The sequence below is a fragment of the Rhinopithecus roxellana genome, chromosome 12, assembly GCF_007565055.1.
Source record: "Rhinopithecus roxellana isolate Shanxi Qingling chromosome 12, ASM756505v1, whole genome shotgun sequence".
Taxonomy (NCBI): Eukaryota; Metazoa; Chordata; class Mammalia; order Primates; family Cercopithecidae; genus Rhinopithecus; species Rhinopithecus roxellana.
Window position 1 is genome coordinate 118,095,533 of NC_044560.1, and position 22,743 is coordinate 118,118,275.

Sequence of the window (22,743 nt, forward strand, 5' to 3'; positions counted from 1 at the left end):
CTCCACAGCCCTGTGTCCAGGGCCCCTGCCAGTGTCCAGCCTCCTCCTGGGAGCTTGCCCTCATCTCCTGACTCCCTCTGCCCCAGTCACTTTTGCTTTTCTTTTTTCCCAAATGTCAAAACCCTTCCTGTCTCTGGTCACTGTCCCTGCTCTTACCCTAGGTCCCTAAATGATCACAGCACTGTCCCTTTCCTCTTCGTTCAGGTCTAGGTTCAGAGATGTCTCCCATGCCCTCCCACCCCCATCGGAAGTTCCCTCTGCCCATCAGGCTCTGTCACGTTACTCAGGTTTTATTATTTCTGCATCAATCATATCAGAAATGCTTTTTTTTTTTTTTCTGGACAGAATCTCGCTTCATCACCCAGGCTGTGAGTGCAGTCTCATGATCTTGGCTCACTGTGACCTCTGTCTCCAGGGTTCAAGTGATTCTTATGCCTCACCCTCACAAGTAGCTGAGATTGCAGGTGTGTGCCACCATACCCAGCTAATTATTGTATTTTTATTTTTATTTTGAGTCTCAATCTGTCACCCAGGCTGGAGTGCAGTGGCATGATCTTGGCTCACTGCAACCACCACCTCCCAGGTTCAAGCGATTCTCCTGCCTCAGCCTCCTGAGTAGCTGGGATTATAGACGCTCACTGCAAGCTCCGCCTCCTGGGTTCACGCCATTCTCCTGTCTCAGCCTCCCGAGTAGCTGGGACTACAGGCGCCCGCCTCGTCGCCCGGCTAGTTTTTTGTATTTTTTAGTAGAGACGGGGTTTCACCGTATTAGCCAGGATGGTCTCTATCTCCTGACCTCGTGATCCGCCCGTCTCGGCCTCCCAAAGTGCTGGGATTACAGGCTTGAGCCACCGCGCCCGGCCCAGTTACTTTTTATATTTTTAATAGAGACAAGGTTTCACCATGTTGGCCAGGCTGGTCTGGAACTCCTGACGTCAAGTAATTAACCTACCTTGGCCTTCCAGAGTGCTAGTATTAGAAGCACGAGCCACTGCACCTGGCCCAATTTTTTTATTTTTAGTAAAGACAGAGCTTCACCGTGTTGGCCAGGCTGATCTCAAACTCCTGAGCTCAAGTGATCCTCCCACGTCAGCCTCTTAAGTAGCTGGGACCACAGACACACAGATGTGCGCCATCATGCCTGGCTAAGTTTTTGTATTTTTGGTAGAGGTGGGGTTTCACCATGTTGCCCAGGCCGGTCTCAAACTCCTGAGCTCAAGGGATCTACCCACCTTAGCCTCCTACAGTGCTGAGATGACAGGCGTGAGTCAACTCACCCAGCGCCTGCATGGGGTTTGGTCAGGTCTGGGTCTGTGCCCTGAAGGGGAGCTCATCCCAGCCCAGCTCCCCACTGCTGCAGCACGTGTGTGGGGGCTTCTCAGGAGGGGAGTGGGAGTTTTCCTGTAGGAGTTTATTGTCCCTGGTGCGGTGGGCAGCAGAGGGGACCATATTTCCTCAGGGTGAGGTGTCCTTTGTATGTGTGGTTGTGTTGCAGGGAGGGGGATGTGTTGATTCTGAGCAATAAACAACAAATTTCTAACATTCAGGATTGACTTCTAAACACTCTTGGTCCGTGAGGAAGAAATCCGGAAGAGGAAGAGGAAAGCAGAGGAGTCAGGGATGGCTCCTCCTCAGGTGAGATGATATTCTCGGTGGATTGTTCTGTCTCCTTCCTTTCAGAAACGCTGGGGCATGGAGTTGGGAATCTTCTCTGAGTCTGAAGCGTCCTGCCTGACAGGTTGCTTTTACTTTAGGTTTGGGGCACATGTGAACGTTTGTTACACAGGTAAACTAGTGTCATCAGGGTTTGTTGTACAGATTATTTCGTCACTCTGGTATTAAGCCCCATACCCAATAGTTATTTTTTATTTATTTATTTTTTTGAGACTAAGTTTTGCTCTTGTTGCCCAGGCTAGAGTATAATGGCATGATCTCAGCTCACTGCAACCTCCGCCTCCTCGGTTCAAGTGATTCTCCTGCATCAGCCTCCTGAGTAGCTGAAATTATGGGTGACCGCCACCACATGTGGTTAATTTTTGTATTTTTAGTAGAGACAGGGTTTCACCATGTGGGCCAGGCTGGTCTTGAACTCCTGACCTCATGTGATCCACCTGCCTCAGCCTCCCAAAGTGCTGAGATTACAGGTGTCAGCCTCCGTGCCCGGCCCCCAATAGTTATTTTTTCAACTTATCTCCTTTCTCCCACTCTCCACCCTCAAGTAGACCCCAGTGTCTGCTGTTTTCTTCTTTGTGTTCCAGGAAATATTCTACTCTGACTTTTGGTCCTACTGGTTGTGAAAATTTACATGTTCTCTCGTTAGTAAACATGACTAGCTTGCTCTTTGCCATCTGCATTGGAAATTGACTGAATGACATGTGGGTCCTTTGCGATTTTTCCCTGTATAAAGAGTGCCATAGTGGCTGCCTCTGCGCACACCTGCGTTCCTACAGATATCTGACCATTCCTGCAGGTTGGGCAGTTGAAAGGGTGATTGCTTCCTCTAGGATGGGGCATTTCCTGTTTTCTTAGATATGACAAGATTCCCCCCTGCCCCCAACTGCCAAAGTGTCATTTTCCAGCAAGATGGAATTCTTCTTCAGGTCAACAAAACTTGCTACTTTTTATATTTTTAAAAACTTTATATATATACACACCCACACACACAATATACACACACGCATATACATATACATACATATACACACACACAAATGTATATATTTTGAACAACTTTTACAGTTTGAAAATCTGGGGAAAATGACAACCCTTTGTATTAACATGTAAGTTTTTTGTGAGTCTGTGTAGGTTTCATTATTTTGTTAACATATATATATATGTATAATGGATTTTCATACTGAGTAATCTAGTTTTCATGTATTTTATTTTATTTTGAGACTGGGTCTCACTGTGTTGCCCAGGCTGGAGCACAGTGGCACGATCTTAGCTCACTAACTTCCACCCTCGGGCTCAAGCCATCCTCCTACTTCAGGCTCCCAAGTAGCTGGAACCACCGGTGCCTGCCACCATGCCCGGCTAATTTTTTTTTTTTTGAGATGGAGTTTCTGTTGCCCAGGCTGGAGTGCAGTGGCACGATTTTGGATCACTGCAACCTCTGCTTCCCAGGATCAAGCAGTTCTGCTGCGTCAGCCTCTCACATAGCTGGGATAACAGGCATGTGCCACCATGCCTGACTGAATTTTAGTTTCTGATCTTTCACTATGGACGCTGTCATCTCTGAAGACATCACTCATACTCTGTCTCATCTAGATACTGAATGTCACTTGGTGTGTCAATAAAAGTTTCTGGGCCGGGCACGGTGGATCACGCCTGTAATTCCAGCACTTTGAGAGTCTGCAGCAGGCAGATCACAAGGTCAGGAGTTTGAGGCCAATATGGTGAAACCCCATTTCTACTAAAAATACAAAAATTTACTGGTCATGGTGTTGCACACCTGTAATTTCAGTTACTTAGGAGGCTAAGGCAGGAGAATCGCTTGATCCTGGGAGGTGGAGGTTGCAGTGCACCGAGAACACGCCACTGCACTCCAGCCTGGGCAACTCAGTGAGACTCCATCTCAAAAAAAAAAGGTATAATAAAACACAATTGGGAAGACAAAACGTGGTGGAAAATCCCTCACTCAGATTTGTGAGAACATTCACTGCAACTAAATCTACGCTTTCCCCTCTCTCCTCTTCTCATTTTCTGTAAAGATAAGAACTCCTCCCATAACCATTTGCTTAAAATGTGTTTTCATTTCAGGGTCTATTGACATTCAGGGATGTGGCCATAGAATTCTCCCAGGAGGAGTGGAGATGCCTGGACCCTGCTCAGAGGACTCTATACAGAGACGTGATGCTGGAGAATTATAGGAACCTGGTCTCCCTGGGTGAGGATAACTTCCCTCCAGAAGTGGGAATGTGCTCTTGCATATCTTTGTATTTTCTCTCTTTTTTTTTCTTTCTTTTTTTAGGTATAGTGTCTCTCTCTGTCCCCCAGGGCGGAGTGCAGTGGTGTGATCAGGGCTCGCTGCAATCTTGAATTCCTGGGCGCAAGTGATTGTCCCACCCCAGCCTCCCCCAGTAGCTGGTACAGGTGCATGCCGCCATGCTGGGCTACTTTTTTAGTTTTTTTTTTTTTTTAGAGACAGATTCTTCGTGTGTTGTTGAAGTTGGTCTTGATCTCCTGAGCTCAGGACATCCTCCTTGGTCTCCCAAGTAGCTGGGCTTACAGGCCCCAATCCCCATACCTAACTATTGGCTTTTATTTTTTAAATTTTTGCATATGTGTGTCTTTACAGCTAATATGAGTTTTCTGTGGACAACATGTAATTGGTTCCTGTTGATTCAGCCAGTCTTTACCTTCTGAGTGCAGAGTTAAATGTTTACATTTGAAGTATTACTGATGGAAAAGATCTTACCATTATGTTTTTGTTACATATTATCTGTATTTCTTGTAGGTTTTTTTTTCTTCTTCATTTCTCATTTCCTACTTTTTGTGTTTAATTGGTTTTTTGTGTAGACATGCTTTGACTCCCTTCTTAGTTACTTTTTTTTTTTTTATGATGGAGTCTCACTCTGTTGTCCAGGCTACAGTGCAGTGGTGCGATCTTGGCTCACCACAGCCAGCTACGCCTCTTGGGCTCAAACGATTCTTGTGCCCCAGGGGCTCAAGTCTGTAATCCCAGCACTTTGGGAGGCCAAGGCAGGCAAATCACCTGAGGTCAGGAGTTCAAAACCAGCCTGGCTAACATAGCGAAACTCTGTCTCTGCTGAAAGTACAAAAATTAGTTGGACATGGTGGCAAACAGCTGTTATCCCAAGTAATCAAGAGGCTGAGGCAGGACAATCACTTGAACCTAGGAGGTGGAGGTTGTAGTGAGCCAAGATTGCCCCACTGCACTCCAGTCTGGGTGACAAAGTGAGACTCTGGGCTGAGGCGGGAGAATCTCGAGGCAGGAGAAGCCTGCCACTACACTCCAGGCTGAGTGACAGGCGTGACTCAGTCTCAAAAACAAACAAAAAACGAAATAGCGTAAACTGGGAGGCTTCAGACACAGAAATTTATTTCTCATGAATTTGGAAAGTGGGAAATCCAAGAGCAAGATGACAACCAGATTGGTTCCTGGTGAGAGCCTTCTTCATGGTTTATCCCAGCCATCTTCCTGCTGTGTCCTGACATGGCGGAAAGAGGAACAGGCAATGAGCTCTTTAATATCTCTTTTTATAAAAGCACTGGTCCTATTCATGAGTCGTCAACACCCATGACCAGATTCTCTCAAAGGCCCCATCTGCAGGAACATCCTATTGGAGAATAAGAACTCTGAACATGGCTTTTGGTCAAGAAGAACATTCACACCAGGGAGGCTGCGTCATATTGTTTGTTTTTATTGTGCAATTTGTTTTATACAATGTTTTCTGTGATCTCAGTTTATAAGTTTCCCCAGTACACATTCTGTTTTATATTTTATGCATAGTGAACTAGGTAACTAGGGAAATGCACATATATAGTATTACTGTATTGCCTATTCCATAAATGTAGTTGTGACATCATAATTGCATCCTCCGACACTGTTAGTCAATTTTTTTTTTTTTGAGACTAAGTTGCTCAGGCTGGAGTGCAATGGCTCGATCTCGGCTCACTACAACCTCCGCCTCCCAGGTTCAAACGATTCTCCTGCTTCAGCCTTTCAAGTAGCTGGGATTACAGGTGCCCACCACCACGGCCAGCTAATGTTTTTGTATTTTTAGTAGAGTTGGGGTTTCACCACGTTGGCCAGGCTACTCTTGAACTCGGGCCTCATGATCCACCCGCCTCTAAAAGTGCTGGGATTACAGGCATCTGCCACCGCTACAGGCCGTTAGCCACTTCTTATTCCTTATAATGCTGTGTATTTTTTTGACCTCATAAATCAGAAGGTAGTGATCTTAACAGGTATTTCAGTTCATATATTGTGTGCTGGTGGTAAGTAGAAGTTGTAGCTTTTTTCTTAACAGGGAATTGTTTAGAATTCTGCAGGTTGTATAAATGTACCTATTATTTGTTTGCTAGTTTTTTTTTTTTTTTGAGACGGAGTCTCACTCTGTCGCCCAGGCTGGAGTGCAGTGGCCGGATCTCAGCTCACTGCAAGCTCCACCTCCCAGGTTTACGCCATTCTCCTGCCTCAGCCTCCAGAGTAGCTGGGACTACAGGTGCCCGCCACCTCGCCCGGCTAGATTTTTGTATTTTTTTAGTAGAGACGGGGTTTCATCGTGTTAGCCAGGATGGTCTCGATCTCCCGACCTCGTGATCCGCCCGTCTCGGCCTCCCAAAGTGTTGTTTGCTAGTTTTATGGGTTATAATATTTTACTAATTTTCATGATTGTACATACGGCTTTTTGGTATGTGGTATGCAATATAACTGACATGAGTCCACTAGTTAATGTCACAAAGTGCCACCAGGCGCTGTGGCTTATGCCTGCAATCCCAGGACTTTTGGGAGGCTGAGGCAGGTGGAGCACTTCAGGTCAAAAGTTCGAGGCCAGCCTGGCCAACATGTTGAAACCTAATCTCTAGTAAAAACTCAAAAATTAGCCAAGCATGGTGGTGTGTGCCTGTAATCCCAGGAACTCAGGAGGCTGAGGCAGGAAAATGGCGTGAACCCAAAAGGCCGAGGTTGCCGTGAGCCAAGATTGGGCCATTGCACTCCAGCCTGTTGCAACAGAGCGAGACTACACCTCAAAAATATAAAAATACTAAAAATACTAAATTTTTTTTTCTTAATGTCACAACTTGCTCTTTCTGCATGGATATAGGTAATTTTATGACAGTTATTCAGAAAAACGTTGTATTAACTTTTTTTCTTTTTTTTTTTTTTTTGAGATGGAGCCTCACTTTGTCGCCCAGGCTGAAGTACAGTGGTGCAATCTCGGCTCACTGCAACCTCTACCTCTTGGGTTCAAACGATTCTTGTGCCTCAGCCTCCCAAGCAGCTGAGACTACAGCTGTGGGCCACCACGCCTGGCTAAATTTTGTAATCTTTTCTTATCTTCTCAGTGCTATGATTGTTTGACAATACAGAATTTCCATTGCTTTTGATTATTCTTACATGAGCTTGTTGTGGATTATTTATGAATATAGTATATTGTGTGGTCCTTTAGCATTTATTTGTATACAGTAAATATGCTGTAAATATGAAGAATATGTACTTTTCATTGATGTGACAGTGATACGTTTGTTGCAAACTGTTAGACACTTTAGGGTCACAGTGGAAAAATACTCCTTACTTTAGGCTTACACATGTTTGTGCCCTGTCAGTGTTTTGTTATGATATTGGAAATACACTTCCGTAAAAATAATTTGAAGCACATATAATGACCTTTATTTATTAAAGAATCTTACACTTTTGTGTTCCGAAAATTTGAAGATCTTGTTTGGGAAGTTTAAAACAAGTATTTTTGTGTGTGTCATATTTACACATTTCAGTATGATTTACCATCTGTACTTAATTGGAAACCTATTGGTGTTTATATTTTGTAGATATCTCTTCCAAATGCACGATGAAAGATTTCTCATCAACAGCGCAAGGCAATACAGAAGTGATCTACACAAGGACATTGGAAAGACATCACATTGGAGATTTTTGCTTCCAGGAAATTTATAAAGATATTCATAACTTTGAGTTTCAGTGGCAAGAAGATGAAAGAACTGTCCATGAAGCACCCATGACAAAAATCAAAAAGTTGACAGGTAGTACAGACCGATACGATCAAAGGCATGCTGGAAACAAGCCTATTAAAGATCAGCTTGGATCAAGCTTTCATTTGCATCTGCCTGAACTGCACATATTTCAGACGGAAGAGAAAATTGATAATCAAGTTGAGAAGTCTATCAACGATGCTTCCTCAGTTTCAACAGCCCAAAGAATTTCTCGTAGGCCCCAAACTCATATTTCTAATAACTATAGGAATAATTTCCGGAATTCTTCGTTACTCACACAGAAACAGGAAGTACACATGAGGGAAAAATCTTTCCCATGTAATGACAGTGGCAAAGCCTTTAATTATAGCTCACTCTTAAGGAAACATCAGATAATCCATTTAGGAGAGAAACAATGTAAATGTGATGTATGTGGCAAAGTCTTTAATAGGAAGCAATATCTTGCATGCCATCGTAGATGTCACACTGGTGAGAAACCTTACAAGTGTAATGAATGTGGCAAGACTTTCAGTCAGACGTCATCCCTTACATGCCATCGTAGACTTCATACTGGAGAGAAACCTTACAAATGTGAAGAATGTGACACAGCTTTCCGTTTCAAATCAAACCTTGAAAGACATAGGAGAATTCATACTGGAGAGAAACCGTACAAGTGTAATGAGTGTGAGAAGACCTTTAGTCGGACGTCATCCCTCACATGCCATCGTAGACTTCATACTGGAGAGAAACCTTACAAATGTAATGAGTGTGGCAAGACCTTTAGTCAGGAGTTAACCCTTACATGCCATCGTAGACTTCATACTGGAGAGAAACCTTACAAATGTGAAGAATGTGACAAAACTTACAGTTTCAAATCAAACCTTGAAAGACATCGGAAAATTCATACTGGAGAGAAACCTTACAAGTGTAATGATTGTGGCAAGACCTTCAGTCATATGTCATCCATTGTATACCATCGTAGACTTCATAGTGGAGGGAAACCTTACAAATGTGAAGATTGTGATGAAGCTTTCACTTTCAAATCAAACCTTGAAAGACATAGGAGAATTCACACCGGAGAGAAACCATACAAGTGTAATGAGTGTGGCAAGACCTTCAGTCAGATGTCATCCCTTACACGCCATCATAGACTTCATACTGGAGAGAAACCTTACAAGTGTAATGAATGTGGCAAGACCTTCAGTCAGGAGTTATCCCTTACATGCCATCGTAGACTTCATACTGGAGAGAAACCTTACAGGTGTAAAGAGTGTGGCAAAGCCTTTTGTGGGCAGTCAGCACTTATTTACCATCAAGCAATCCATGGTCTAGGGAAACTTTACAAATGTAACGATTGTCACCAAGTCTTCAGTAAGTCTACAACCATTGCAAATCATTGGAGAATTCATAATGAAGAGAGATCTTACAAGTGTAATAAATGTGGCAAATTTTTCAGACATCATTCATACCTTGCAGTTCATGGGCGAACTCATACTAGAGAGAAACCTTACAAATGTGAAGAATGTGATGAAGCTTTCAGATTCAAATCAAACCTTGAAAGTCATAGGAGAATTCATACTGGAGAGAAATCATACAAGTGTAATGAATGTGGCAAGATTTTTAATAAAAAAGGAAACCTTACACGTCATCATAGACTTCATACTGGAGAGAAACCTTACAAGTGTAACGAATGTGGCAAGAAGTTTAGTCGAAATTCAGCTCTTGTAATTCATAAGACAGTTCATACTGGAGAGAAACGTTACAAGTGTAATGAGTGTGGCAAGACGTTTGGTCGAAATTCAGTCCTTGTAATTCATAAGGCAATTCATACTGGAGAGAAACCTTACAAGTGTAATGAGTGTGGCAAGACCTTCTGTCAAAATGCAGCCCTTGTAATTCATAAGGCAGTTCATACTGGAGAGAAACCTTACAAGTGTAATGAATGTGGCAAGGCTTTTAATCGAAAAGCAAACCTAGCACGTCATCATAGGCTTCATACTGGAGAGAAACCTTACAAGTGTAATAAATGTGGCAAGGTTTTTAATCAACAAGCACACCTTGCACGTCATCATAGAATTCATACTGGAGAGAAACCTTACAAGTGTAATGAGTGTGATAAGGTTTTTAATCAAAAAGCAAAGCTTGCACGTCATCATAGAATTCATACTGGAGAGAAGCATTAGAAATGTGAAGCATGTGATGAAGTTTACAGTCCCAAATCAAGCCTCAAAAGACAGGAGAATTCATACTGGAGAGAAACCATACAAATGTAAGAGTTTGTGACAAGGCTTTCAGGCATGATTCACACCTGGCACAACATACTAGAATTCACACTGGAGAGAAACAAGTGTAATGAGTGTGGCAAAGCCTTTAGTGGGCAGTCAACATTTATTCCTCATCAGGCAATCCATGGTATAGGGAAACTTTACTAATGTAATGATTGTCAGTAACATTACAACCTTCAGTAACGCTACAACCATTGCAAATCACTGGAGAATCCATAATGGAGATCTCACGTGTAATAATTGCGGGAAATTTTTCAGACATCATTCATACCTTGCAGTTCATTGGCAAACTCATGTTGGAGAGAAACCTTACAAATGTCGTGATTGTGCCAAGGTCTTCAGTCAAGCTTCATCCTGTGCAAAACAGGAGAATTCGTACAGGAGAGAAACCTCACAAGTGTGATGATTGTGGCAAAGCCTTTACTTCATGTTCACACCTCATTAGACATCAGAGAATGCATACTGGACAGAAGTCTTACAAATGTCATGAGCGTGGCAAGGTCTTCAGTCTGATGTCACTCCTTGTAGAATATCAGAAAATTCATTTTGAGGTAATTGTTCCAAGTGCAATGAATATAGCAAACCATCAAGCATTAATTGACATTAAAGTGTTTATGTAAGAGTATTGGGCCGGGCGCGGTGGCTCACGCCTGTAATCCCAGCAGTTTGGTAGGCCAAGGTGGATATATCACTTGAGGCCAGGAGTTTGAGATCAGCCTGACCAACAGACAGGAGCCATTTTCCCAGCCTGTTTTTTGTTTCTTTAACAAAAACTGATAGGGATATTTCTGGGTATTGTGTTGAATCTAAATCACATTGGGTTATATAATTATTTAACAATATTACTTTTTCCAAACCAGCAATATGGGTTATAAATATATATATACACACACATATATGTGTTTTTAATCATTTTGATCTGTGTTTTTAGATTGCAAAGTACAGCTTTCTCACCTTTTTACAGTTATTCCTATTTAAGTTCTCTAGCAAATGGAAGTGTTTATAATTTTCTTTTAAAATTGTTCATTGTTAATGTATGGAAATTCAACTAATTTTTGCTGCTGATATTGTATTGTGCAGATACATTGCATGTGTTTGTTAGCTCCAGTAGTATTTTGATTGACTCTTTGTGATTTTCTACACAGAAGATCGTGTCATCTACAAACAAATATAATTTTACTTATTTCTGATTTGGATGAGTTTTATTTCTTTTGCTACTTAATTGCTCTGTCTAGGACAACCAGTATCTATTGAATAGAAGGGGTGAGCGCATTCTTGCATCATGTGAGATCCTACAGGAAAGCATGCCATTTTCCCAGCTTGGTTATTTACTCGTTGGTCATTTCATGGATGGTCTTTCTATTGTTAGGGTAAATTTCCTTCTCTATCTATTTTGTATAGGATTTCTATGATTATTAGATTTTGAATTTTGTGAAATGCTTTTTCTCCATCTATTGAGATGATGTGGTTTTCATCTTTCGTTCTGTTCAAGTGGTATATCACATTGATTTGCTTGAATATGTTGAACCATCCTTGCATCCCAGAAATATGTGGCACTTGAATATCTACAATCCTTTTTATAGCCTCTTGAATACAGTTTTCTAGTACAAGAGGTCTTCAAGAAGTTAATGGAAAAATATGTAGTATGTGTATTATGAGAAAATTGTACATAAATTTCACAGTTTTTGCAACAAAATAAACTGGTACAAATCTGTTATAACATGTCGGAATAGGCTCTAGTTTAAGGTACTCAGAAGGATAAGACATGAGTTTGAAAAGAGACTCTGTCAAAGCAATATAAATCCTGCTGAAATTGAAACAAGAAGAAACATCAAATTTACAATGAGACCAGATGCAGTGGCTCAGTCCTGTAATCCCAGCACTTTCAGAGGCCAAGACAGATGGGTCACGTGAGCCCAGGTGTCAAGACCAGCCTGGGCAACATGGTGAAACATCCTTCTTTACAAAAAATGCAAACATTAGCTGGGAATGGTGGCACATGTCTGCAGTATTTTTAGTAGAGATGGGGTTTCACCATTTTGGCCAGGCTGGTCTTGACCTCCTGACCTCGTCACCCACCTGCCTCAGCCTCCCAAAGTGCGGGGATTACAGGAGTGAGCCACTGCGCCCACCCCCCACCCCATATCAGTTTTACAAAAAAAAAAAAAAAATTAATCTTGTTTGTGCCACAATGAAGAGAACTGACACCTAACAGCAGAAACAGTATTCAGGAGTTCAAGAACAGGCTGGTTAACGTGGTGAAACCCCATCTCTACTAAAAATACAAAAATTACCTGGGTATGGTGGTGGACGCCTGTAATCCCAGTTACTCAGGAGGCTGAGGCTGGAGAATCGCTTGAACCCCAGAGGCGGATGTTGCAGTGAGCTGAGGTGGCACCATTGCACTGCAGCCTGGGCTACAAGAGCGAAACTTTGCCTCAAAAAAAAAAAAAAAGTCAAGCCCCTTCTCTTCCTCTCTCCTCTCGTGGTGTGTGTACGTGACTCTGCTTCTTGCCAGGTCTTCTCACAAGACGTTCAGGATTAAGCGATTCCTGGCCAAGAAACAAAAGCAAAATTGTTCCATTCCCCAGTGGATTCAGATCAAAACTGGTAATAAAATCAGGTACAACTCCAACAGGAGACATCGGAGAAGAACCAAGCTGGGTCTATAAGGAATTGCACATGAGATGGTATACATATTTATGCTGTCTGAGCATCACAATCATGTTACTATATCAAGCGGAAGATGTCAGCACTGTCTGGAGAGTTGTACGTGTTTTATGGGGAATATATTTTTTTCTCTCTGAATCTGTTATGAACGTGTTAGTTGGATGGGTTCAGTAATAAATATGTGAGACTTTTCATTTCAAAAAACAAAGTCAAATGATGTCATTCCATAGAGTACCTTAATTTCTGTATTGCTTTCTTCTTCTTTTTTTTTTTTTTTGAGATCGGGACTCCACTGGTTTCAGTGGATCACACCTGTGGTCCTGGCACTTTGGGAGGCTGAGGTGGGAGGATTGCTTGATACCAGGAATCTCCTGGGAATCTTCTCATCTCCCCTAACCCAGTTTATGACAGACATTTGGATTTTACTGTTATGGAAAAATCTATATAAAACAGTATCAGTGTGTTAAAGCATTTTGTCTGTCACAAGCTTGTGAAAGCAAATAAAAATTACTAAGCCAGAGAGAAAAGTCAAGCTGGGAACTGCGTCAGACAAACCTGCCTTCCATTTTTTTCTTAAATGAGATAGCTACAAGGATTTTAAAAAAGCTACATAGAGGCTGCACACAGTGTCTCATGCCTCTAATCCCAGCACTTTGGGAGGCTGAGGTGGGCGGTTCACTTGAGGTCAGGAGTTTGACACCAGCCTGGCCACCATGGCAAAACCCCATCTCTACAAAAAATACAAAATTATCCGGGCATGGTGGTGCGCACCTGTAGTCCCAGTTACCCAGGAGGCTGAGGCAGGACAATCGCTTCAACCCAAGAGGAGGAGGTTGCAGTGACCTGAGACGGTACCACTGCACTCCAGCCTGTGCAACACAGCAAGACTCCATCTCCAAATAAAAATAAATAAATAAATAAATGTGCCCAGACGCAGTGGCTCATGCCTGTAATCCCAGCAATATGGGAGGCCGAGGGGGGTGGATCACAAGGTCAGGAGATTGAGACCATCCTGACCAACATTGTGAAACCCGATCTCTACTAAAAATACAAAAATTAGCTGGGCGTGGTGGCATGTGCCTATAATACCAGCTACTTGGGAGGCTGATGCTGGAGAATCGCTTAAACCAAGGAGTCGGAGGTTGCGGTGAGCCGAGATTCTGCCACTGCACTCCAGCCTGGCGACAGAGTGAGAATCCATCTCAAAAAAAAACAGTAAATAAATGTAATCTTAATCTCCAAATCTGCCATTTCAATTTATCAAATGCACAAGACTCCATGCCTTACAGATTTAATTTTCTGTATATGTTCTATATTAACACCATTTACACACCTCGCCGCAACACTTTTATTTATGCATTAATTGATGACTATATGAATTGAAAATAGTGGTAATTTCATTTCTACCCACTCTCTTTTACAATACTCGAGTGTTTCACATTATATCATTAGGACATGATATCAGACTGTTCCTGTGGTAGGTACCATCGTACTTTCTTTCTTGGCATAAAAGGAAGTGAGTCTCTCTGTGGCTATCCTGATATGGGGTCAATCTTTTAAATCTAATTTAGTCATGAAGCAGATTCCTGTAATTTTATACTCCAATCAGTGTATCTACATTTTATCAAGGTCTTTAAAGATTTATTCATAATTGCTATCAGTCTATGGGGCAATATTTTACACATCAATGGAAACTGGTCAAAACCAAAATTATAAAATCTCACCTGTGTAAAATATACAGACAAGGCATTAAATAGAAATTAAATATGTATCTTCATTATTGGAAGAACTCCGCTAACTGGCTTTGACAGTAGAGCATGGTGGTTAATGCGCTCTGAAATCAGCCCAGACAAGATCAGTCCCCATTCCACCCCAAACACGGTGTGAATTTACACAAATCATGTCATCTCTCTGTGCTTGAGACCTCTTGGTCTTCATAATGGTGGTGCCTGGCTCACAGATTATGGAGACTATGGAGGTGAATACATGTCTGTTCTTCATAGCAAAGAGCAATTCATTGCAAATACACTTAAAATGGGACACATCCAAATATGGCAAACTCTTCATAATAGGAACTTTATGAAGTATTTCTATTTATTTTTTGAGACAGGGTGTCACTTTGTCACCCAGGCTGGTGGGCAGTGGCACGATCTCAGCTCACTGCAGCCTCAATCTCCTGGGCTCAAGGGATCCCCCCACCTCAGCCCCCACCAAGTACTAGTTACCTTTTATATGTCGCTCATGCGTCACGTTCCCTGCAGGATCCTGTGCCTCTGAGTAGCAGCCTGTGGGAACTGACAGAACGGCTGCTGGGAGGGGGCAATGGGAATGATGTTCTTATCGCAGACTGTACTTGGAATCCTGGGGAATTTCTCTCGTATTTACCATTATCTGTTCTTTTACATCCCTGGGTGCAGGTTAAGGTCCACAGATTTGATTATCAAACACCTAATTGTAGCCAACACCTCATTCCTCCTCCCTAGAGGAGTCCCACAGACAATGGCAGCTTTTGGGTTTAGACATTTCCTGAATAATTCTGGATGTAAACTTCCTTTGTGTGTCCACCGAGCGGGTGGGGGAGTGTCCATTGGCAGCACCTGCCTCCTGAGTGTCTTCCAGGCCATCACCATCAGCCTCCAGAGCTCAGGTGGGCAAAGTTTAAAGGGAACGCCCCCAAGCACGCTGGCTCCTGTGTATTCCCCAGCTGGCTCCCCCACATGCTGGTGAATAGCATTGTTCTCATGCACGTGACTGGCAAGCGGCGTAGCAAAAATACCACAAAGACCAAAGGTCTGGGATACTGTTCTGCTGCTCATCACCAGGACACCAGAGAGTCGCGGCACGCGGCACTGCTGTCCTTCCTGATGTGATCTGTCTGGGGCTCGCGCTCTGGGGCAGCAGCTCCATCGTTTGCATCCTGCACAGGCACAAGCAGCGTCTCCCCCACATCCTCCCCTGAGTCCAGAGCTACCAAAACCATCCTCCTGGTGAGCACCTTTGTGTCCTTTTACACTCTGTCTTCACCTTTCAAGTTTGTTTGGGTCTTTTGAGTAATCCCAGTCAGTTGGTGGTGAACATCTCTGCAATGATCAATGCAAGTTTCCCAAATGTCAGCCCCTTTATTCTCATCAGTGGAGACTCCAGTGTATCCAAGCTTTGCTCTGCTTGGCTGAGTACCACAAAACCCCCTAATCTTTTCAGAAACATGTGAATTGTACATGTTTGTACAATGTTTATGTTTCTTCATTGATGTCTATAGACCCATAAACACGGTTGTGAAATGAGGCTTGTTAGTGCTGTGCTGGCCAGCAGGGGTCACTGTTTCCTTCTTTAACTCCTGATCCCTCCCTCCACCCACACCGCACTGGAGCAGCTCTGTGGAAAAAGTGGAATCAGCTTAGAGGTTTTTGGGAGGAAGACACTGAAACTCCTTTTTTCTTTCTTTCTTTCTTTTTTTTTTTTTATTTGAGATGGGAATCTCATTCTGTCGGCCAGGCTGGAGTGCAATGGTACCATCTTGGTTCAGTGCAACCTCCCCACCTTAGGCTCCAGCAATCCTCCCATCTCAGCCTCCAAAGTAGCTGGGACTACAGGTGTGCCTCACCACCATGGGCTTTTTTTTTTTTTTTTTTTTTTTGTATTTTGTAGAGACAAGGTTTTGCCATGTTTCCCAGGCTGGTCTTGAACTCCTGGGCTCAAGTGATCAGCCTACTTGGGTCTCCCAAAGTGCTGGGATTACAGACGTGAGCCACCGAGCCTGGCCTAAAACTCTTACTCCTGTTGCATGCAAGGATTTAAGTCACCAACTTACGTGGTTTCCGGGAAGAAGGGTCGGTAGGTGCAGGAGTGGGTGAAGGTGCTAAGGATGGTGGGGTGAAGTGTGGCTGCAAACAGGGAGAAAGACACAAGCTTCTGACCCTGAACAGTCACCAAATGCTGGATGCTGCAATGCTAAGATTTTAAGGATTTAATCATCAGGTTCTTTTTGTTTGTTTGTTTTTGAGATGGAGTCTCGCTCTATCACCCAGGCTGAAGTGTAGCGGTGCGATCTCGGCTCACTGCAGCCTCCATCTGCTGGGTTCAAGTGATTCTCCTGCCTCAGCCTCCCAAGTAACTGGGACTACAGGAATGCACCACCATGCCCAGCTAATTTTTGTGTTTTTAGTAGAAATGGGGTTTCAGTATGTTGGCCAGGCTGGTCTCAAACTCCTGACCCCAGGTGATCTGCCCACCTTGGCCTCCCAAAGTTCTAAAATTATAGGCATAAGCCACATGCCCAGTCTCCCTCTACTTTTTTATTGATCAGCTCTCTTGTTGTTTTACCCATTACTGAAGTGGGATGCTGAAATCTCCTAGCATTACAATGGAGTATCTTGGTGAGGGGAGTGCAACAGAGGGCAACAGGGTGATGGTGGGGAGAAGGTCAGCAGGGAAACATGTGAGCAAAGGAACCTGTATCACGAATAAGTTCAAGGAAAGGTACTGTGCCCAGATGTGCACATATGCTAGATTTGTTTCACTTTACACAAGTATCTTAGTGTAGCAAAGAGTAACAGCAGTATTGCTGCCAGCATATCTCACCTCCAGCCACAGGGCAGTTTTCTCCTATCTCAGAATAGAACGAACGGTCGGCTTTACACTGAGACATTCCATTCCCAGGGACGAGAAGGAGACAAAAACCTTTCTCTTATCTCAACTGCAAAGAGGCCTCCCTCTTTCACTCCTCCTCCTCCTCAGCACAGACGCTTTACAGGTGTCAGGCTGGGGGATGGTAAGTCTTTCCTTTCCCACGAGGCCATATCTCAGGCTGTCTTGGACAATACCCAGGCTTTCTTGGGCAGAGGTCCCTGGGGCCTTCCGCAGTGCATTGTGTCCCTGGTTAATCGAGAATGGAGAATGGCGATGACTTTTACCAAGCATACTGCCTGCAAACATATTGTTAACAAGGCACATCCTGCACAGCCCTAAATCCAGTAAACTTTGATTCAATACAGCACATGTTTCTGTGAGCACAGGGTTGGAGCTAAAGTTACAGGTTAACAGCATCTCAAAGCAGAACAATTTTTCTTAGTACAGATCAAAATGGAGTTTCTTATGTCTTCCTTTTCTACATAGACACAGTAACAATCTGATCTCTCTTTCTTTTCCCCACAGACAGGCGAATCACTTGAACCCAGGAGGCGGAGGTTGTGGTGAGCCGAGATCACGCCACTGCCCTCCAGCCTGGACAATAACAGTGAAACTCTGTCTCAAAAAAAAAAAAAAAAAGAAAGAAAGAAAGAGAGAGAGAGAGAGAAAAAAGCTATATACTCCCCTCACAAACTGGGAACCTCAAGATCTCCACCCTAAAATAGTTATTTTGCATTTCTCCCTGGCAATGTAAACTGGTAGCTTATCTGCACAGGTGTGGGACAGAATCCATCCCTCTGCACACCTGAGACAAATGCCTATCTGATTGCTTCCCCTGCCCTATTTATGTAAAAATGCAGTCACTGAGGCAGTCACGTGGGGATTTTAACATCCCCAAGCACCAAGATTTCTGGTGTAGCGGGACTCGGGGCTGGGATGCTGCGAAAGGCAGGTTTGAAGCAGAAAGACAAAAGAACACTCACCTGAGTCAACCCCGGGCGCTGCAGAACAACGGTGGGCCGGCCCTGGACCCTTGGGAGAGAACGGGAGGGGAAAAGGTCGCCGAGGGGGCGGGGCCAGAACACGTGCTGGGTCCGGGAGACAGGGTGGAGGCCGCTTTGGAAACCGGGCCTGGTTAGACGGTGGGGGTGGGGCCTGGAATGGGACTGGGCGGGGCAAGAGGGAGGAGGTTGCCTGGGGGCCGGGCTGGACAGCAGGGAAAGGCGGGACCAGAGAGTTATCGTCATCTTGGGGGTGGGGTCTGGAAGGGGTTTGGCCCTGAAGGGCGGGTCCTGGAGGGGCGGGTCCGGGTTCTTTCCTCAGCTGGGCCATGGATGTCGCCTTCGCTCATCCTCTTGCCCTCCAGGACTGGATCCTCTGGGTTCTGATTGGTGGATTGTTTCTGATGTGCCATGATATTACCCCTAATATCACAGGGATGCTTCCTGTCCCTTTTAAGTTCGTATTTCGAACAATCGAAGGTAAAACAACATATTGTAGTGGGCCACCTGTAGTGAACGTTGAATCGCTTTTCCTCTTGAGTTGAAAACAGTTTTAATGCAAAGAACCTTTTTGGAGCAGGTAGAGTCGCGCATCCTGCAGGCGGGTCAAGCTCTCCTCAGTCTGGGGCAGGGCGGGGGAGAGGGGCAGGGACCTCGGTAAAGGGGTGGAGTGGGGCGCTGGTTGCAGCGAGGACTGACAATTAGCACGGCTTATTGAACTAAGCAAGGTCCTGGGTTGTTTGAGTGGATAATGGAAACTGAAAGGTGACATGCAAAACTGCCTATTACACGCAGGAGTGCAGGATAATTTCATATTTCATGAAAATAAAGTCAGGGCCTGGAGCGGTGGCTCACACCTGTAATCCCAGCACTTTGAGAAGCCGAGGCGGGAGGATCGCTTGAGCCCAGGAGTTCAAGATCAGCCTGGGCAACGTAGTGAGACGTCTTCTCTACTAAAAAAAAAAAAAAAAAAATCAGCCAGGTGTGGTGGTGCATGCCTGTGGTCCCAGCTGCTGGGGCGCTGAGGTGAGAGGATCACTTGAGTTAGGGAGTTGGAGGCTGCAGTGAGCCCTGATCTCACCACCACACTCTAGCTGGGTGTCAGAACTAGACCCTGTCTCAAACAAACAAGCAAATAAATGAGAGATGTAATTCCTCCTTTGAAAATAAGAGATTTGCTTTCCTTTCGTCTCTTTTCTTAGGACACTTATTTAGAAAATTTGTAAATGGATTTTCTCTGTCTTCTGAGGTTTTTTTTGTTGTTTTGTTTTAGTTTGTTTTGTAGATGGAGTTTTGCTCTTGTTGCTTAGGCTAGAGTGCAATTGCACGATCTCGGCTCACTGCAGCCTTCAACTTCCAGGTACAAGGCTGGTTTCAAACTCCTGACCTCAAGTGATTCGCCCACCTCAGCTTCTCAAAGTGCTGAGATTACAGGTGAGAGCCACCACGCCTGGTCTGAAGTGGTACTTTTTAGAAACGAACTAAACCGTTTTTCAGCTTGATGACCCAGGGATGTATTTCTGAAGGACTTGGGAGCTCTCTTTGAAAGGCAAAATACAAGGGAGATAGTACCTGTATCTCAGTAGGAAATTAAGTAATTCAAACATCAAATAATTCCAATTTAAAGCTATGGCCTTTAAATAATTCCGAGGCTTTGAAGAGAGAGGCCATTTCTCTTACTGTCTCCTGTCTCTGAAGAGGAGGAAGTAAAAGCTGAAAAACAACAGGAATAAAGTCAGTGGCAAGACCAGCCGGTGCCACTGATGACCAGGCCTGAGGTTAAAAGATTAAACACCCAACTCTAACCACATGTGCTCTCAATCTATCACGACCCTTTCACGTGGAACCCCTTAGAGTTGTAAGCCCTTAAAAGGGCCAGGAACTCTTTCTTCAGGGAGCTCAGTTCTTGAAACGCGAGTCTGCTGATGCTCCCGGCCAAATAAAGCCACTTCCTTCTTTAACCGGTTTCCGAGGGCTTTTGTCCATGGCTGATCCTGCTACACCTTGAGAGGAATATGTTCATGCAACTTGAGTCCAGTGGAATTACAGGCGTAACTTCTACGAGTTTTCCCAGACAAGTGTGGTGGCTCACACCTGTAATCCCACCACTTTGGGAGGTCGAGGCGGACAGATCACTGAGGTCAGGAGTTCAAAACCAGCCTGGCCAACATGGTGAAACCCCCTCTCTACTAAAAATACAAAACAAAAGGCTGGGCATGGTGGCTCACACCTGTAATCCTAGCACTTTGGAAGGCTGAGCAGGTGGATCACAAGGTTAGGAGTTTGACACCACCCTGCCCAACATGGTGAAACCCCATCTCTACTAAAAACACAAAAGTTAGCTAGGCTCCCAGCTACCCAAGAGACTAAGCCAGAAGAATCACTTGAACCCGTGAGGCGGAGGTTGCAGTAAGCAGTTGAGATCGTGTCACTGCACTCCAGCCTAGGCAACAGAGCGAGACTATCTCAAACAAACAAACAAAAAACAATGGTGGCGTGCACCTGTAATCCCAGCTATTTGGGAGGCTGAGGCAGGAGAACTGCTTGAATCCGAGAGGTAGAGGTTGCAGTGAGCCGAGATCGCCCCACTGCACCCCAACCTGGGCGAGTCTTGCTCTTATTTGCAGGAAAAGAGTTTTATTAAATAAAATAATAAAGTAAAGTAATAAAGTAAATAATTAGGAAGACTAAGCAGCCCCAAAGATAAGACCTCCTGGCATCATAGTCCCTTCTTCTGGAGTGATAAAGTAACCTTCCTTGAAGTGTATTAATCCGTCACCAATCAACTTGCTGCAACCTATGCACTGGTCTTGAATGGAAAATATGGTGCTTCTGCTAAAGCTTCTCTGTCTTTCCCTGTGTGTGAAACCTTAATGTCTCCACTTTGGAACGCTGATCCCATTCATTAGGAGTTGATGTTTCCAGGTGGCTATCCTCATGCTTTGTGTTCAGATAAGTTGTATACTTAATCATAAATTCTAAATTTTATTATTTACTGCTGGCATCAGTTTCTGTTGAATTTTAGCAGCCTCACTAGAGACGGCACCTGTCGCCATGTTGTAAAACTCACACTTGTCAAAGAAACATGGGTTAGGGTTTCTCCCCCTCCCTCTGGATGAAGCTCATTAGCTGACACAGATGGTCACCTCCGTTACCAAGTAGAGCCAGGATGAACTATGTGTGACCAAGGGTGTTGTCAAGTGCTCTTCCCTGAGGACTGATTAGTGTTTATCTTGAAAACATGAACTTAATGGGTTGTACAGAACAGTGAAGTTTCTCTTTTTTCAACCTCTCAGCTGTTTGCTTCTATTTCCCATCACATTCTGGTCTAAGGCTTATTTATTAATAACTTTTTTATTTCTTTATTATCGTCGTGCAGATGTTTTGTCATTTGGGGGAAGATTTTGTTTTGTTTTCAATTATATTTTCTCAACAATTAGAAAGTGAAGTAAAAGGTATTTGTTGGACCAGGCGCAGTGGCTCACGCCTGTAATCCCAGCACTTTGGGAGGCCGAGGCAGGCGGATCAGTTGAAGTCAAGAGTTTGAGACTAGCCTGGCCAACATGGTGAAACCCGTCTACAAAAATTAGCCGGGCATGGTGGCACGCGCCTGTAATGGCAGGTACTCCGCAGCTGAGGCAGGGGAATCGCTGAAACCAGGAGGCAGAGGCTGTAGTGAGCCCAGATCCCGTCACTGCCCTCTAGCCTGGGCTACAGAGAAATACTCTGCCTCAAAACAAAAGAAATAAGTAAATAAAAAAATTAATAAATCTCTTCCACAAATGTGCTGAGACACCTAACTGGATATCCACATGGAAAAGAATAATGTTGGATCCTTATCTCACGCAATCAAAATTGTATTTTTGTTATAAAAAAAAAAAGGAAAAAAAGAGAGAGGAGGAAGGGAGCCCTGCGGGAGCGGGTGTTACTTTGTCGCCCAGGCTCAGCGATCCTCCCGCCGCTGCTTCCTGAGTAGATGGGACCTCAGGTTCCCGCCCCCGCGCCAGCATCCCTGCTGTGTTTATCCAGCAGGTGGTCACCTCACTCCTCGCCGGCCCGAGCACTCCGTCCCGCATCCCAGGCGGTGGCTTTAGGGAAGTCTCTGAAGCTGAGCACAGGGTGGATTTTCCCCCCACCCAGTGAATGGAGAATAGAAAGAGAGAGAATTTCTATTCTGTTCTGTGGGCCGTCAGCATGACATTGCACCTTTGGCCCAGGCAGGGATTTGCATTTCACATTCTAGTTTACATGCCCATTCCAGACAATTGCAGGGTTTTTAAATCATGCCTCAGCCTTTCTGGTGGGTCTCGACTCCAAAACCCTAAAACAGGCGCTAGAGCCAAGGTGAGGAACTCACAGGTCCCGCCCCGGCCCCGCCCCGGCCCCGCCCCGGCCCCGCCCCGGCCCCGCCCCGGCCCCGCCCCGGCCCCGCCCCGGCCCCGCCCTCTGCCGGTTCTAAAGAGCAAAGTCTCTCCGCCCCGCGC

General features: G+C 44.5%; 1 protein-coding gene and 1 pseudogene across 1 annotated transcript; both read left to right on the forward strand.

The window, feature by feature from the left end:
• Window positions 1-411: 411 nt before the first annotated feature.
• On the forward strand, window positions 412-9,886 carry LOC104676038 (zinc finger protein 845-like). The gene is made up of 4 exons (XM_010380727.2): window positions 412-464; window positions 1,548-1,635; window positions 3,760-3,886; window positions 7,516-9,886. Exons 2-4 carry the CDS (start codon window positions 1,621-1,623, stop codon window positions 9,855-9,857), a joined length of 2,484 nt encoding a protein of 827 aa, XP_010379029.2. The 5' UTR covers window positions 412-464; window positions 1,548-1,620; the 3' UTR covers window positions 9,858-9,886.
• A 59-nt stretch (window positions 9,887-9,945) lies between these two features.
• LOC115900698 lies at window positions 9,946-11,982 on the forward strand (annotated as a pseudogene).
• Window positions 11,983-22,743: the final 10,761 nt, after the last annotated feature.

Excerpts from the sequence above, each read along its gene's own strand:
- LOC104676038 (XM_010380727.2), top strand. Across the intron at positions 3,887-7,515 it reads TAGGAACCTGGTCTCCCTGG|ATATCTCTTCCAAATGCACG; the intron begins GTGAGGATAACT and ends TATATTTTGTAG.